The following is a 17005-nucleotide window of genomic DNA, read 5'->3' on the forward strand; positions in this document are numbered from 1 at the left end:
TGAATGAATAGATTAGAAAAAAGAAAAGTACCCAAAAGAAAACCTTAGCATGCTTTTTTGAAGAAATTCGTAAGCTAATTCTAAAATCCACGTGGAGCTCAAAAATAAAAAAATAAATAAAATAAAATCCACGTGGAAATGCAAAGGACCTAAATAACCAAAATAACTCTGAAATACAGGAACAAAATTAAACTATCTGATTTCAAGATTTACTAAAATGATATAGTAATCAAGACAGTGTGGTATTAAAAAAAAAAAAAAAAAGAAGACAGTGTGGTATTGACATAAAGATAAACATATAGATCAACACAACAAAGATTCCAGGAATAAACTCATACACATAGGGTTAATTTTTAAGAAAGGTTCCAAGAAAATTCACTGAACAAAGATGGCTTTTTCAACAATTAGGTTCCACAATCACTGGTTATCTAACAGAGAGGAAAAATCTTCAACCCTTACCACACATGGTACATAAAAACTAACATGAGGGACATCTGGGTACCTCAGTGGTTAAGCGTCTGCCTTCGGCCGAGGGCGTGATCCTGGGATCAAGTCCCACATTGGGCTACCTGCTTAGAACCTGCGTTTCCCTCTGCCTGTGTCTCTGCCTCTCTCTCTCTCTCTCTGGGTCTCATGAATAAATAAATAAAATCTTAAAAAAAAAAATGGGGGATCCCTGGGTGGCTCAGTGGTTTGGTGCCTGCCTTCAGCCCAGGGCATGATCCTGGAGACCTGGGGTCCAGTCCCGCGCCAGGCTCCCTGCATGGAGCCTGCTTCTCCCTCTGCCTGTGTCTCTACCTGTCTCTCTCTCTCTGTGTTTCTCGTGAATAAAATCTTAAAAAAAAAAAAAAAACTAACATGAAATGATCATTTATCTAACCATGAGAAAACTATAAAGCATTAGAAGAAATATATAAGAAAATATTTTGACTTCACATTAAACAACAAATTCCTGGATCAAATGCAATTATTACAAATCATAAAAGGAACAACTGATACACTGGACTTAAAATTTAAAACTTTTGCACTTCAAAAGACACTGTCAAAAAAACAAAAAGGGGGATCCCTGGGTAGCTCAGCAGTTTAGTGCCTGCCTTCGGCCCAGGGCAGGATCCTGGAGTCCCGGGATCAAGTCCCACATCGGGCTGCTTGCATGGAGCCTGCTTCTCCCTCTGCCTGTGTCTCTGCCTCTCTCTCTCTTTCTGTGTCTCTCATGAATAAATAAACAAAATCTTTAAAAAAAAAAAAAAAAAAGATAAAAAAAAAAAAAGGTAAGCAACAGATTGGGAGAAAATATTGCAATATATAGGACTCATAAAATACTAGTATCCAGCATATATAAAGAATCCTACAAAAAAAAAAGAAAAGAAAAAAAAAAGAACCCTACAACCCAAGACAAACAAGAAAATTGAGCAAAAGAGTAGAACACTTTATAAAACATATGTATGCAAATGAGAAAACAAGCACATGGAAATATGTTCAATATCATCAGTCATTAAGGCAATCAAGTTATGACAATGAAATACTACTACACACCCAGTACAATAACTAAAATCTTAAATACTGAAAAAAAATGAAATCCCAAATGTTAGCGAGAGTGAATCTGGGGGACACCTAGGTGGCTCAGTGGTTGAGTGTCTACCTTTGGCTCAGGTCATGATCCGGGGTCCTGGTATCAAGTCCGGCATCAGGCTCCCCACAGGGAAGCCTCCTTCTCCCTCTGCCTATATCTCTGCCCCTCTCTCTGTGTTTCTCATGAATAAATAAATAAAATCTTAAAAAAGAAAAAAAAAAAAGAATGTGGATCTGGAACTCTTCTATATTACTGATAGAAATGCAAAATGAGGGCAGCCTGGGTGGCTCAGCAGTTTAGCGCCGCCTTCAGCCCAGGGTGTGATCCCGGAGTCCCGAGATCAAGTCCTACATTGAGTTCCCAGCATGGAGCCTGCTTCTCTCTATGCCTGTGTCTCTCTGCCTCTGTCTCTGTGCCTCTCATGAATAAATAAAAAAAAAATCTTAAAAAAAAAAGAAATGCAAAATGATACAGCCACTTTTAAAGATAGTTTTGCAGTGTACTACAAAGTTAAACATGTACTTGGCCATACAACCCAGCAATACACTCCTATTTACCCAAGAAAAAAATATACATATTATTTACCCAAGAGATATGAAGGTATGTCCACATGAATACCTGGACATGAATGTTTACAACAACTTTCTTCACAATTGCCAAAATCTAGAAACAAAAAAACTAAAATCTCTTTAAAATTGATTATGTATATAAATAAATGTTATATCCATATAATGGAATACTATCCAGCAATTAAAAGAAAAAAATTAGGGATCCCTGGGTGGCGCAGCGGTTTAGCGCCTTAGCTCCTGCCTTTGGCTCAGGGCGTGATCCTGGAGACCCAGGATCGAATACCACATCGGGCTCCCAGTGCATGGAGCCTGCTTCTCCCTCTGCCTATGTCTCTGCCTCTCTCTCTCTCTCTCTGTGACTATCATAAATAAATAAAAAATTTTTTTTAAAAATTAGTGGTATATTCAACATTAAATCTGAAAAACATGCCAAATAAAAAAAGTCAGGCACAAAAGACTACATATGGAATGACTCTCTTAATACAAAATCCTAGGGAAGGAAAAACTGCTAGTGTTAGAAAAATCACTACTAGTGTTAGAAAAAATTTGCCAGGTGTCAAAGTGAGGGTAGCAGATAGAGTGCAGAGTGTTGGCTCAATGAACTTTCTAGAGTGAAAAAAATGTTCTAGGTCTTTATTAGGGTTTATTATTATTTGTCAAAACTCACTGAATTAAACTATACAATTAAAACTAGTGACCACCATTGGAGCACCCAGGCAACTCAAGTCAGTAAAGTATCTGCTTTCAGCTCAAGTCATGATCTCGGGGTCCTGGGATGTAGCCCCAAGTTGGGCTCTCTGCTTAGCAGGGAGTCTCCCTCTCCCTCTGCCCCCTGACCTCTGTGCTCTCAGTCTCAAAAAAAAAAAAAAAAAAAACTAGTGACTACTATCATTGTCTATATATTAAGCTGATTTTATTTTATTATTTTTTAAAGATTTTATTTATTTATTCATGAGAGACAGACAGAGAAAGAGATACACACACACAAAGGGAGAAGCAGGCTCCATGCAGCGAGCCAGATGTGGGACTGGATCCCAGTCTCCAAGATCACAACCTGGGCTGAAGGCGGCACCAAACCACTGAGCCACCCAGGGTGCCCAATTAAGCTGATTTTAAACAAAAGCTCCAGCCACTGAATTTCTAAATTAAAGGCAAGGTAATACAGTGGTTAGCTTGAGCTCTGAGCCAGAATGTCTGGATATAAATACTGACACCATCATTATGAACTATATGAACTCCAACAAATTACTATCTACCTTCATTTTCTCATCTACAAAATGGAAATGATAAAAGTATCTATATCAAACAATTATTGTGAAGATTGAGTAGCTAATGTTAAACCACTAGAATAGTGCCTTGCAAATTATAAAAGCTTATACTGGAGCACATATTTTATTAGGAGTATGTGTACCAAGCTAATGGTTATTAGTACAGCACATTCAATTTGGAGTGAACGTGGCATTTATTAATTTTGAGTTACAACTATCTAAAAGAATCCCAAAAATAGTTATCTATAATTTTTACTTAACTCACTTTGTCTCATTAGCTCTATTAAAGCCAAAATGCCCATCCCCGAACTAATACTGAGGCCAGGGAATTGGAATTTCAATACATGAGATTACTTGGGCCTGCTATCATGTATTCCAACTCTGAATTTGAGGAAAATGAGCACTCACCCCAAATCACACAGACAAGGAAGAGAGAAGGATGGAATTCCCAAAAGTTAATACCAGAATTACAATGAACAGAAATCAGACCACCTATTACAACCCACCTTCCTCTCTATATAGAAATAAAGAGGGTACGCCTGGTGCCTCAGCGGTTGAACACCTGCCTTCGGCCCAGGGCATGATCCTGGAGACCTGGGATCAAGTCCCACATCGGGCTCCCTGCATGGAGCCTGCTTCTCCCTCTGCCTGTGTCTCTGCCTCTCCCTCTGTGTGTCTCTCATGAATAAATAAATAAAATATTAAAAAAAATATTTAAAAAAATAGACAACTCAGTTCATGAAAATTATGAAAAATTAAAGAACATATATGAAAATATAAAGAAAACATGTTACTCATGTTTCTCAAGTAAGAAATATTAGTTGAGATGGTAAGAACCTATACATCTAGAATCTGGCACATACATATGTGAATAAAGAGGGCAAAGAACAAGCAAACTGAACAGCACAGATCGGGAGGGCAAAGAACAAGCAAACTGAACGGCACAGATGGGGAGACACCATATATAAAAACAACTCAAGAATTTAAGAAGCGGGATCCCTGGGTGGCGCAGCGGTTTGGCGCCTGCCTTTGGCCCAGGGCGCGATCCTGGAGACCCGGGATCGAATCCCACGTCGGGCTCCCGGTGCATGGAGCCTGCTTCTCCCTCTGCCTATGTCTCTGCCTCTCTCTCTCTCTCTCTCTCTCTGTATGACTATCATAAATAAAATAAAAAAAATAAAAAAAATAAAAAAAAGAATTTAAGAAGCATTTTATTTTGTACGATACAAATCCTAACAGGATAAAGAAAACTACTTCCACCATTAAAGCTTTCCATCCAAGCTACAAAAGCTCTGAGGAAAAGGGTCGCAGGTTAAATGATTATTTAAAACCGAAAGAAAACACCAGTAACAATATACATATGTAAGGAGAAAAAATGAGCAACAAGGTTTAATTAAGGCTTTATTACTTTAATCAATAACAATTTTTTAGCGGCACCTAGCTGGCTCAATCAGTAGAGCATGAAACTCTCGATCTCGGGTTTGTGGGTTCCAGCACCACATTGAGTGTAGGGATTATGTAAAAAAACATTTTTTTTAATTTTTAAATAAAAAATAACAACTTTTAGAATACAGTCAAGTAAGTAATGTCTTACTGTCAGGAAAGATTTGTAAAAGGAAAGGACAACTACTAACCAACACATTCTTTACTAATGAACGACTACTTCATCAGTACCTCCCTTTCAGTTTATAGTCCAGAATTCAAGTCAATAGTCTTTCAAATCCTGCTTCATAATCTTCTTTCATTTGCTCTACCATTTGATTCACGTAAGTCTGCTGACAATGATACTGACAATCCATCATCTGATAGCCAGAAAGATCATAATGAACTGCTAAGATATGATATCATTTCCTGCAGAGTATCTTTCGCCATCATTGTCATCCAAACAGTAAGTGCATTATAAGAAAAATTTTCAGTTTGGCAGATTCAAGAAAGATTTTCAGTTTGGCAGATTCAAGGAAGCTTCACTTTGATATTACTACAATAACAACATAATAAATTCTAAAGTTTATTTCAGTAGTTGAATATGCTTTAACAGCTCTTTTTTTTTTTAATTATCTTCATTTTCTTACATTATATCCACTCTTCTGCAGCTGGCTTTTATTTTATTTTAAATTTTTTTTTATTTATTTATGATAGTCACAGAGAGAGAGAGGCAGAGACACAGGCAGAGGGAGAAGCAGGCTCCATGCACCGGGAGCCCGACGTGGGATTCGATCCCGGGTCTCCAGGATTGCGCCCTGGGTCAAAGGCAGGCGCTAAACCGCTGCGCCACCCAGGGATCCCTAACAGCTCTTTAAATTACATTTAGTCCTACTTATAAACTAGTTGTGGTTCCAAAAGGCCACCTAAATTTTCCACTTACTTTTCTGTCCCAAAGAAAATTATATACCATAATTCAGTAAGTTTCAAATTTTTTCACTCTGATATCCAGTAAGATACACACTGAATATAAGTATGTAACCATACTTATATGGTTATATATACATAACCATACTTATGTAACCATAAGTTCAAAGTTCTCTTTGTAATGACAAGTTATGTGGTATCTCCTGTTTTCACTTTTTGATAGTTTGAAAAACCCAACAGCAACAATGATCAAACAGATTTCATCTTTAGTGCTAAATGTGATTAATAGGTAATGGCTTCCTAGAGAGCTATGTTGAGGACTGCGAGACATGTAAATTCAAAAGAGTAATACCTGCCATAGTACTAAGAGAAGCAACAATGCCAGGATATGATACTATAATTAAATGACTAAAAGTCTCTCTTCCCATTAAACCCAGAGCTTCCTCAGGACAGTCTATTATTTTTTCTAAAGACTGTATTTGTTGGGCAGCCCGGGTGGCTCAGTGGTTTAGCGCCACCTTCAGCCCAGCGTGTGATCCTGGAGATCCCGGATGGAGTCCCACGTCGGGTTCCCTGCGTGAAGCCTGCTTCTCCCTCTCTCTCTCTCTCTCTCTCTGTGTGTGTGTGTGTGTCTCATGAATAAATAAAATCTTAAAAAATTTAAAAAAAGGACTGTATTTGCTTATTTCACAGAGAGAGAGGAGAGAGAGAAAGAATGCATGTGAGCATGAGGGGGTTGGGCAGAGGGAGCAGCAGATTCTCCACTGAGCAAGGAGCCTGATGCAGGGCTTCATCTCAAGACCCTGGGATCATGATCTGAGCTAAAGGCAGACACTTAACCAACTGAGCCACCCAGGCACCCCAGGACAGTCTATTATTAATAGTATGACAGGAGAAAGTCATGTATTTATTAAACAGTATATCTTTTTAATGTAAATCCTACCTATTTTGTATCAGGCAGGTGATCAGAATTAACCTTCCCACAGGGGTTTACAATCTACTTGAAAATACTTATTTCCGCCTCAGGATAACAGACTTGCAGGCATAGAAAAAGTAATTTCAGATAGTTGGAGAAGCTAATGTAATGGAGAGGCAGTAGTAACTGCTAAAGATGTCATCTTAGACTCATAGTTATTTAAATGGACCATGTAAGAAAAATCAAAGTAACAATGACCTCCTTTAAATTTCAAAGATTTATCCAACTTCAAGCTAAATACTACGCTCTCCTGAACTACAGATTCTCCAACTATAAAACAAAATAATCTGCAACATGGGGCGCCTGGGTGGCGCTCTGTTAAGTGCCTGCCTTCAGCGCAGGTCGTAGTTCTAGGGTCCTGGGATCCAGCCCTGCCTCAGGCTCTCTGCTCACTGGGGAGCTTCCTTCTCCCTCTCCCCCACCCCACTCCTGGTATTCTCTCTCTCCCTCACTCTCTCTAAAATGAATAAAATCTTAAAAAAATAATAATAATAATCTGCAACTTGATATATACTTTCAGTACTTTTTAAGAAAGAAACAGTTAAAACATAAATACCTGAAATGTTCATTAATTCTGCAATTAAATATAAACTGACTTTCAAATATGACATAAGAGGTGAATGCGTGTTACTGAAAATCAGGCTTTTGACTTTAAATCAACTGTCCTCTTTCCTCTTTCAAGAGGAAAAGAACACGTCACTATCCCCTAAGTAGCTTTTCCAAACTACACTATCATTCCAGTCTCCAATTCTGGTACAATCTCTTGCATGTGGACAGGTAAACAGGCAAGAGGGAGTGGTCAGGGATAAAAGTGTAATAATAAAATAACTATTTCCCTCCAAACCACCACATTGAAGAACCACTAGGCTAGGGGCACCTGGTTGGCTCAGTTGGTGAAGCACATGACTCTTGATCTTGGTATGTTTTATAAATTCGAGCCTCGGGTAAGGTGTAGCGATTACCTAAAAATAAGTTCTGTAAAAGAAAAAGGACCACATGTACAAATACATATACTTATAAATTTTCTTTTTTTTTTATTATTTTATTTATTTGAGACAGAGAGAGAAGGAGCACACTGGCACACAAGCCAGGGGAGGAGCAAAGGGACTCAGACTCTGCTTAGCAGGGCTCCAGAAATGGGCCTTGTCTGGATCCCAGGACACTGAGATCACGGCCTGAGCAGAAGGCAGATGCTTAAGCGACTGGACCACCAAGTCACCCCAAATTTTCTAATCCATACAAATAAAGCACAAAATTGAGAACTGGGAGATCTGAGTTCTTTTTGCCACTTAGCTGTCCAATGTGAAACAAAGTTACTTCTTTGTGTCTCAATGGGAATACAATCTATTATATCAAAACTAGAAGCTATCTATAATTTCACAAAATTGTTCCAAGGATAAAATGAAATGTGAAGTATAAATATAAGTTTAAGATATGATGAATAAGAAATTATCACTATTATTCAAACTTTAGCTTCACTTGGATGTAAAAGCACAGAGTAATTTGGGTTGGTTCAGTTTGATCTTGAACATAACAAGACCAGACCAACCACCCAGAGCCAATTAGAAATGAAAAAGATTTCCTTGGGGCAGCCCCGGTGGCTCAGCGGTTTAGCGCTGCCTCCAGCCCAGGGCCTGATCCTGGAGACCCAGGATCAAGTCCCACATCAGGCTCCCTGCATGGAGCCTGCTTCTCCCTCTGCCTGTGTCTCTGCTTCTCTCGCTCTCTCTCGCTCTCTCTCATGAATAAATAAATTTTAAAAAATCTAAAAAAAGTCATATTCAGGGGATCCCTGGGTGGCGCAGCGGTTTGGCGCCTGTCTTTGGCCCAGGGCGCGATCCTGGAGACCCAGGATCGAATCCCACGTCGGGCTCCCGGTGCATGGAGCCTGCTTCTCCATCTGCCTGTGTCTCTACCTCTCTCTCTCTCTCTCTCTCTCTGTGACTATCATAAATAAATAAAAATTAAAAAAAAAAGTCATATTCAAAAAAAAAAAAGAAAGAAAAAAAGAAAAAGATTTCCTTGGACCTTGTTTAATCCCTATCTTCTACCCCAGAAGCTTGGCCAAATCAAATCTAGTTTGAGAATTGGGAAAATAGATTTCCATTACTGAATTCTTCTAAATATTCAATCTCACCAGAAAAAGAAATAATGGACTAATGAGATTTTTAGAAAGTGAAACATTCACAATTTTTAACAGAAGACTTTCACTTGGAACTTCCAGGTTAGGACTTGGGAGAGTAGACTGAAATAGTTAAAAATTAGGTGACAGACAAAAATTTTAATGATCTTACCACCACCACCACACCCTCCTTGCAAAAAACAAAAACAAAGAACAACAACAACAACAACAAAAACCAATGCCAACTGCTTATATTATCCTATGGCTCTCTAATTCCCTACAAAATAGTCAATATACAACTCATGGTGCCTGGCAGACAGTTGTGCCAAATAAATATCTGTTGAATAAATTATTGATTCTCTTATTTCTCACATCTTCACTATTTCAGTGCACCTATAGGAATGCTGGCATATTTGTTTTCTTTTAGCCCTCTAAAAATTAAAATGTGGGGATCCCTGGGTGGCTCAGTGGTTTAGCGCCTGCCTTTGGCCCAGGGCGCGATCCTGGGGATGCGGGATCAAGTCCCACGACGGGCTCCCGGCATGGAGCCTGCTTCTCCCTCTGCCTGTCTCTGCCTCTCTCTCTCTATGTCTATCATGAATAAATAAATAAATAAAATCTTTTAAAAATAAAATAAATTAATTAATTAAAATGCAAATGGTGGTTAAAAAGACAAATCCAAGCAGCGCCGGTGGCTCAGCGGTTTAGCGCCGCCTTCAGCCCAGGGTGTGATCCGGGGATCCTGGGATGGAGTCCCCACATCAGGCTCCCTGCAGGTAGCCTGCTTCTCACTCTGCTTGTGTCTCTGCCTCTCTCTGGGTCTCTCATGAATAAATAAATCTTAAAAAAACAAAAAAAAAAAAAAAAAAAAGAAGAAAAACAAAAAGAAAGAGAAAAAGAGAAAGAATTTTTGAAAATCCTCATTTTGTTTCATCAGCTTCTACTTCATCATATGGCACCCTACTTACTGGGTATGAGCATAAACACCTCTTAGACCCACCCATAAGCTAGTTAAATTATTTATAAATAACAATTATAGCCAAGTTTCAATGAGAAACGAATTAATTGTCTCAATCCAGAGTAATGTAAGACCAAAGCAGAAATAGGAGTGAAGATAATTTTACTGCAAGACCTAGAAACTCTAATCAATTATCTTTCCTACAGTTCCATCGTGTAGCCCAATCTTACTTAATGATGCCAACTCACATCATCTTCAACCCTGAGGTAAATCAACTTCCCCTATAATGACAGCGCAAGCCAACTTCCTACTCATGTTCTAAGTCTATCAACAATTTCCTCCAAAAGAAAAGTGCAAAATCCTACCCGTTCTCACTTAACTAGAAGCAATTCCTTTCTCCTACTCCTACTGTTTGGATTGGGTTCTGGATACAAAAACCCAATGAGAAATCCCAAAACACTTCCAGCAAGACAATCCACTCCATCTCTCACTTAATATAGATAACCCAACTCTGCCAGACATCCTAACGGTATACTACTGTGTATCGTTCAAGATGCCAACTATGATGACAAGGTGTCTACTACCTGGCGTTCCTCAAATCGGAAGTTCCAGGGCACTGTAACCTGTTACACAAATGTAGTACAGCTACATCCGACACATGGATGCTGTTGAATAAATGTGGTTCCCTCGCGTCCAAGGCATTTAGTGACAAGTGGAAATTTTTGTGAACAGATTTTTATGACTACAGTAGCCTCAACAGCAGATTTAAAAGTGGCCTACCCTTTGAAGTGGGAGGATATTTATACACACACACACGAGGGATACTGACATGAAATACTACTTCTCCTTAAAATATCCATACCCACGTCTGGAGCACCATCTACCACACTTCCAATAAGCAAATTTGACCAACTCCGTCCCTCGGCCTCCCAGGAAGCTTAATCCTCTCCTTTTACAAGTTCAACAAGAAATCCGGACCGACAGGGTGTCGAATTCACCAGAAAGCAGAAAATTCACCAGAAAACAAAACAAACAAACAAAAAAAAGCAAGGCCCAACTTTCCCCGTTTACGCACCACCATTTACCCGACCCTCCTTCTCGGCCCCCTGACGCCTAATTCTTCCTTGGACTCCCCTCACGTCCTCCCCAGCAGCCCGGGCCTCCGCAGTCACCCCCACGTCCTCCACCGGCCTGAGGGTCTGCAGACGCCGCCCCGGCACCCCCTAGACCACCCTCCCGCCGCACCCCGCCAGCCCACACCGCGCAAACTCCTCGTGCCGCGGCGGGCAGGGCGATGCTCCTCCAACTCACCACACGAAGTCGTTGCTTTTGTCCTCGTAGGAGTTGATGAGCCCGTTGCACAGGGGGGCGAGCAGAGGTCTCTTCCGGCTGCCGCTGCCGAGGCCGGAGCTGCTCCCTCCCACGCCGGCGCTGGGCCTGGCCGCGCAGCTGAGCCGAGACTGGCCCGCGGACACCGCCCCGCCGCCGCTGCCCGACACGGCGGCCGCCACCAGCACAGGCCGCGCCGCCGGGCCCCCGAGGCCGCCCGACCCCGCGGCCTGGGCCGCCCCGCCGGACGCCGCCGCCGCCGCCGCCGCCGCCGCTGCCGCCGCCGAAGGGGGCGACGGGGAGGAGGACAAGGACGAGGAGGCGGAAGTCACCGAGGAGGCCGCCGAGGAGCCGGGGCTGGTCCCGGCGGAGCCCGACCCGGCCTGGCGGCTCCCGGACATCGTGCCTCCCCCACCTCCGGCCGGGCGCTCGGAGAGGGACCGCGACCCGCCGCCGCCTCCCTCCCCTCACCTCCCCTCAACCTCAGTGCATCCTGAGGCCGCGCGCCGCGCCGCGCCGCGCCGGGAGGTGGGGCTGAGGAACAATAAAGTTGATCTTTTTTTTTTCTTTTTTCTTTTTTTTTTTTTTTTTTGTTTAAGGCGAGCACACAGCCGCGTCCGACGGGAGGAGGGGGCGGAGGAAACTGAAACAGCGGAGGAGAAACCACTGCCGCCGCCGAGGCCGCCACCGCCGCGAGCCCCGCCGCAGCCAACCGGGGCGCGCCGAGGGCCGGCCGTGCGCGCGCGCGAGCGGCGGAAGGGGCGGGAGCGGCGGCGGAGACAACCTCGAGGGCGGCTGGGACGCGCGCGGCGCGCCCCCGGCGGCGGCCTAGCAACGCGGGCTGCGCTCGTCCGCAGCCGAGCGGCGGGTGACGTACGGGGGGAAGGGGGGGAGGGGGAGGGGGAGGGGAGGGAGGGAGGGAGGGGGAGGGGAGGGAGGGGGTGGGGCTGTCCCAAAGGGTGAAAGGGCTGCGGAGAGGGGAATGAATGATAGGGTGGCGCCCGCGCTTGGGAGCTGGCGGGGAGGGGAGCGCGCCGAAGCGACTGCGCACGCGCTCTGGGCGCCGACCCTGGCGGCGGCCCGGGTCGCGGCCCCCCGCTCGGAGCGGCGCTGGCGCGGACCGGCTGCAGCACTGCGTGGGGCGACGCCTTCCTGAAGGCCGGGACGGAGCTGCAGCCGGGCGGGCGGCGGGAGCCCGCGGCCCGGGCATGGCAGGTGCTTCCGAGTCGCCTTCTGAAGCCTCCGTGGACGCTACGGGAAAGACCCGGGGCTCTGAGCGGCTGAGAAGAGCCCTGCATTGACCCTCCACGAGTCTGGGCCCTGCTGTTAAGCCATTCATTCCACGCGGCTGTGAGGAGTCCATTAAGATGAAGTCAGTCACCGGTGCTTTGTAAATTGCAAACATCGTAGCAAGTGTTATCGATTATTATTGGTCCGACCGTGCTGTCTTGCATCTTGAAACATGAATTTACCAAATTAAGCATGACGATGACGAGAAAACCAGTTCTATCTGATCTGACCACGGCTCAGCCAGAATCTCGGTCTAATGTGGATCTGATATCCTCTACCACAAAACAAGGAAACCTGGCGCTTAATACCACGAAAAAAAGAAAAGAAATGTGTAATTTCTGGTAGCTTTTTGGAATACGGAAAACTGGATACAGGTTCTTCATTTGCCATTTTGAGACTCCCCGAGATTCTGGGTGATGTAAATTAGAAACAACTGGGTTGTTTTCGGTATTCTTTTCCAATCCTCGTCCTGTGGTTCTTAGAGGGAAAGATCCCAGATTTATTTTTGTTTAAAGATTTTATTTATTTATTCATGACAGACACAGCGAGAGAGAGAAAGAGGTAGAGACACAGGCAGAGGGAGAAGCAAGCTCCATGCAGGGAGCCCAACTTGGGACTCCATCCAGGGTCTCCAGGGTCACAACCTGGGCCGAAGGCGGTGCTAAACCGCTGAGCCACCCGGGCTGCCCAAGATCCCAGATTTAATTCTGTCCTTTGAAGACCTTTCCCTAGGAACCTTTATCCATGCTGAATGAACTGAACCAGAGGGGCCCTGATGAAAGCCCAACAAAAAGACCTAGCCATTCATCTGAGCAGTGTTCCATCAAAAGGCTGTCATCCCCACATCAGCCTTTGCTGCTTACCTTCCTACCTTCCTACTTTCTGCTCAGGATAATGATAGAGGAATGAGCTTATCATATTTCCAAGAACCACCCCACCCTCCTTGTGTGAGTATTGCATTATCCTTATTAACTTCACTTTCAATACCCAACTGAAGTGTGAAGCCTTTTTTTTTTTTTTTAAGATTTTTTTAAATGTATTTATTCATGAGAGACACACAGAGAGAGAGAGGCAGAGACATAGGCAGGCCCCATGCTGGGAGCCGGATGTGGGACTCCAGGTTCCCGCCCTGCCAAAGGCAGATGCTCAACTGCTGAGCCACCTAGGCATCCCTGAAATGTGAAGCCTTACTGACTCTTCAGCAGAGATAGTTACACCCTACTTTGTGCGCCTAGAATATTTTGTTTGCTCTTATAACATTGTTATTTTAGTGGTTCATATATGATTCTCCTCTATTAGCCAATTAGCTTCAGCCTTGTATTCCCCAGCATGTAACATACCTGGTCTATAATAGGATCTTATTACATATTTCTTTTTTTAAAGATTTATTTATTTATTCATTCATGCATGCATGCATGCATGCATGAGACAGAGAGGCAGAGACAGAGAAGCAGGCTTCCTATAGATGCAGGACTGGATCCCAGGACTCTGGAATCACAACCTAAGCAGAAGGCAGATGTGTAATGGACTGAGCCACCCAGGCACCCAAAATATTTCTTGACTAACAAATAAGTTGGTGAATAACATGAATAAATAGAGCATTTAATAAAACATGTGAAATAAAACATGAATGAATAAACTAATTGGTCTCATTTTTAGTTGAATTATTTACTTAAAGTCCATTTTTACAACTAAAGTGTAAGCTCCATTAAAGACAGGACCAAAAAAAAAAAAAAAAAAAGGACAGGACCATATTGGTTCTTATTGGCCATTCAATAATTAATTGATGAAGGAATGCATTAAAAACTAAATGTAAAGACTGTGATGAATGTATATCAAACAGTACACTTAGGCCTGGACTAGGCAGGGAAGAGATAAGTACAAAAAACATTGTTCCTATATTCAAGAAGCTTAAAGAATAATTGAAGAATTAGAAAAATACATAAAAGATAAGTAATGTTACACAAAGAGTACATGCTATGTGCTTAATGAGTAAAGCAGAGAAACATCATAGGAGCAGAAATAAGAGCAAGTGCTAAGGGCCAGCCATGTTTCAGGTTGGAGGATGAGCCTTAAAAGAAAAGTGTGGGGCAGCCCGGGTGGCTCAGCGGTTTAGCATCTGCCTTCAGCCCAGGGCGTGATCCTGGAGACCCGGATCGAGTCCCAGGTCGGGCTCCTTGCTTGGAGCCTGCTTCTCTCTCTGCCTGTGTCTCTGTCTCTGCCTCTCTCTCTCTATGTCTCTCATGAATAAATAAAATCTTAAAAAAAAGAAAAGTGTGGCTTGGTCAAATAGAAAGTGCAATTAGGGGATCCCTGGGTGGTTTAGCGCCTGCCTTTGTCCCAGGGCGTGATCCTGGAGACCGGAATCAAGTCCCACGTTGGGCTCCCTGCATGGAGCTTGCTTCTCCCTCTGCCTATGTCTCTGCCTATCTGTGTGTGTGTGTGACTATCATGAATAAATGAATAAAATATTTTTTTAAAAAATAAAGTGCAATTAAAGTCATGAGCCCAGAAAATAAATAAGTAAAAACACCTAGGAACGCCTGGGTGGCTCAGCGGTTTGGTGCCTGCCTTTGGCCCAGGGCATGATCCTAGGATCAATGCCCACATCAGGCTCCCTGCGTGGAGCCTGTTTCTCCCTCTGCCTATGTCTCTGCCTCTTTCTCTGTGTCTCTCATGAATAAATAGATAAATAAAAAATCTTTTTTAACAAATGCCTATATCCAATTCAAATATCTATTTTATAGGGAGGAAAGTTTATTCAGCAAAAACTCATCTGGGAACCAGATTGTAAAAAGCCTTGAATCCACCTACAGGCAGTTGGAAACAAAGCATTTCAAGGGGGTAAAATATATTCAAAGTGTTTTGAAGATTAAGTTTTCAGCAAACTAATCTTTCAGAAGAGGTGAGAGATTTGGAGCAAAGAAACTAATTAGGAAAAAATGGTGGGAGTCCAAACATAAGTGATATTCTAGATTAGGGTGCTGACAAAGAAAGTAGAGTAGTATTCTGAGAAAAACACAAAAGAATCTATAGGATAAAGTTATTCTCGGTGAAAGAATCTTTACCATCCCCGAGGGCATGATGCAATGTCTGTCTTATTCATTACTGTCTTTCCCAGGACTTAGCACAAAGGCCAATAAATTGATGAAGTAAAAAATCATGGAATCCAGGGGTACCAGGCTGCCTCAGACAGAAGTGTTTGACTATTGATTTCGGGGTCATGAGTTTGAGCCCCATGTTAGTTACAGGGATTACTTAAATAAATCTATTTTTTAAGTGATAGAATAAAGGGGTACCTGGGTGGCTCAGTGGTTGAGCATCTGTCTTTGGCTCGGGGCATGGTCCTGGAGTCCTGGGATCGAGTCCCATATAGGGCTTCCCTCGGGGAGCCTACTTCTCCCTCTGCCTATGTCTTTGCCTCTCTTTCTGTCTCTCATGAATAAATAAATAAAATCTTTTTTAAAAAAAATGATGGGGGCAGCCCCGGTGGTGCAGCGGTTTAGCGCCACCTGCAGCAGGGGTTGTGATCCTGCAGACCCTGGATGGAGTCCCACATCCGGCTCCCTGCATGAAGCCCGCTTCTCCCTCTGCCTGTGTCTATGCCCCTGTCTCTCTGTGTCTCTCATGAATAAGTAAATAAAATCTTTAAAAAAAAAATGATGGAATACAGAGAAGAATGACTAAAAGGTGAGTCCAGGGATGATAGCATGATGACAGAATGGGAGATGTCCAGTGGATGCTTTAGTTTGGGATGTATTGAGTAAGTAGATGAAAAATATATTCAACTAAGCAAATCTAGCAATGACCAAAAATTCAGGTTGAGGCACAGGTGAAAGTCCAGTACATGAAAAGTAAAACTACAGGTTCCTGAGATTCTAGGTCTAGGGTAGCGCCTGTGGAATATGCATTCTTAGCAGCACCCAAGTGAACCTAACTCTTTGAGAAACACTGTGATCATTAAGTAGGGAATGTCCAAGAAATATATTTTAAAAAAGTCTCTTCCTTCCAGGTAGCTTACTGGGAGGACAAAAGTAGTATGACCTTAGCTGAGAAGTCTCCTAGGAAAAAATCATCAGTGCTTTGTATTACCTCTTTGGAACCTGGCTTCAGTAAAATCTAAATTTAAAAAAGGAAGCTGAGGAGATAGGAGATGTGATGTAATGGAATTTCCCTTTTATATCAGTTAAATCTATAAAGACTATTTTCAAAGTGCACAGTCCTTATTCGTTTCTAGGCAGGATGTTCTGGAAAAGCAGAAGAGAAAAGAGGAAGCATGGCAAAACACACACAACACACACATACTGAGGAAGTCAGACAACTCAGGAAAAGAAGCAAATAGGAGAAGATAAGAAAACATTATGAAAAATGAAACAATGTAGAATAAAAACTAAGCCTTACTAATTGAAAAAATTCCATCACATTGTTAAATATATTAATCACATAAATGACAAAAATGACAAGACAAAAATCCAAAGTCTTTTATGAAAATATTGTTAATGAAGTAAGATGCAATGGAATTGCCAAGAAGACAACTTTCTGGACGGAGTTCCAAAGTGGCTAATCCAGGG

At 42.7% G+C, this 17005-nt stretch overlaps 1 protein-coding gene across 8 annotated transcripts in view; it reads right to left on the reverse strand.

Annotated features, from left to right (window-relative positions):
• The window catches only part of COP1 (COP1 E3 ubiquitin ligase), a 244389-nt gene extending 232512 nt beyond the window's left edge, over window positions 1–11877 (reverse strand). For 5 of the 8 annotated variants that reach the window (XM_077901781.1, XM_077901780.1, XM_077901776.1 and 2 more), the window contains exon 1: window positions 11127–11874. In XM_077901781.1, the coding sequence (XP_077757907.1) occupies window positions 11127–11545 (419 nt within the window). In that variant the 5' untranslated portion in view covers window positions 11546–11874. Of the gene's footprint in view, window positions 1–11126 lie in introns of all 8 variants that reach the window. The other 3 variants (XM_077901778.1, XM_077901777.1, XM_077901782.1) reach the window with 2 other exon arrangements.
• Between the last annotated feature and the right edge of the window lie 5128 nt (window positions 11878–17005).

Source organism: Canis aureus, chromosome 6, assembly GCF_053574225.1.
Source record: "Canis aureus isolate CA01 chromosome 6, VMU_Caureus_v.1.0, whole genome shotgun sequence".
In the NCBI taxonomy this organism is placed as follows: domain Eukaryota; kingdom Metazoa; phylum Chordata; class Mammalia; order Carnivora; family Canidae; genus Canis; species Canis aureus.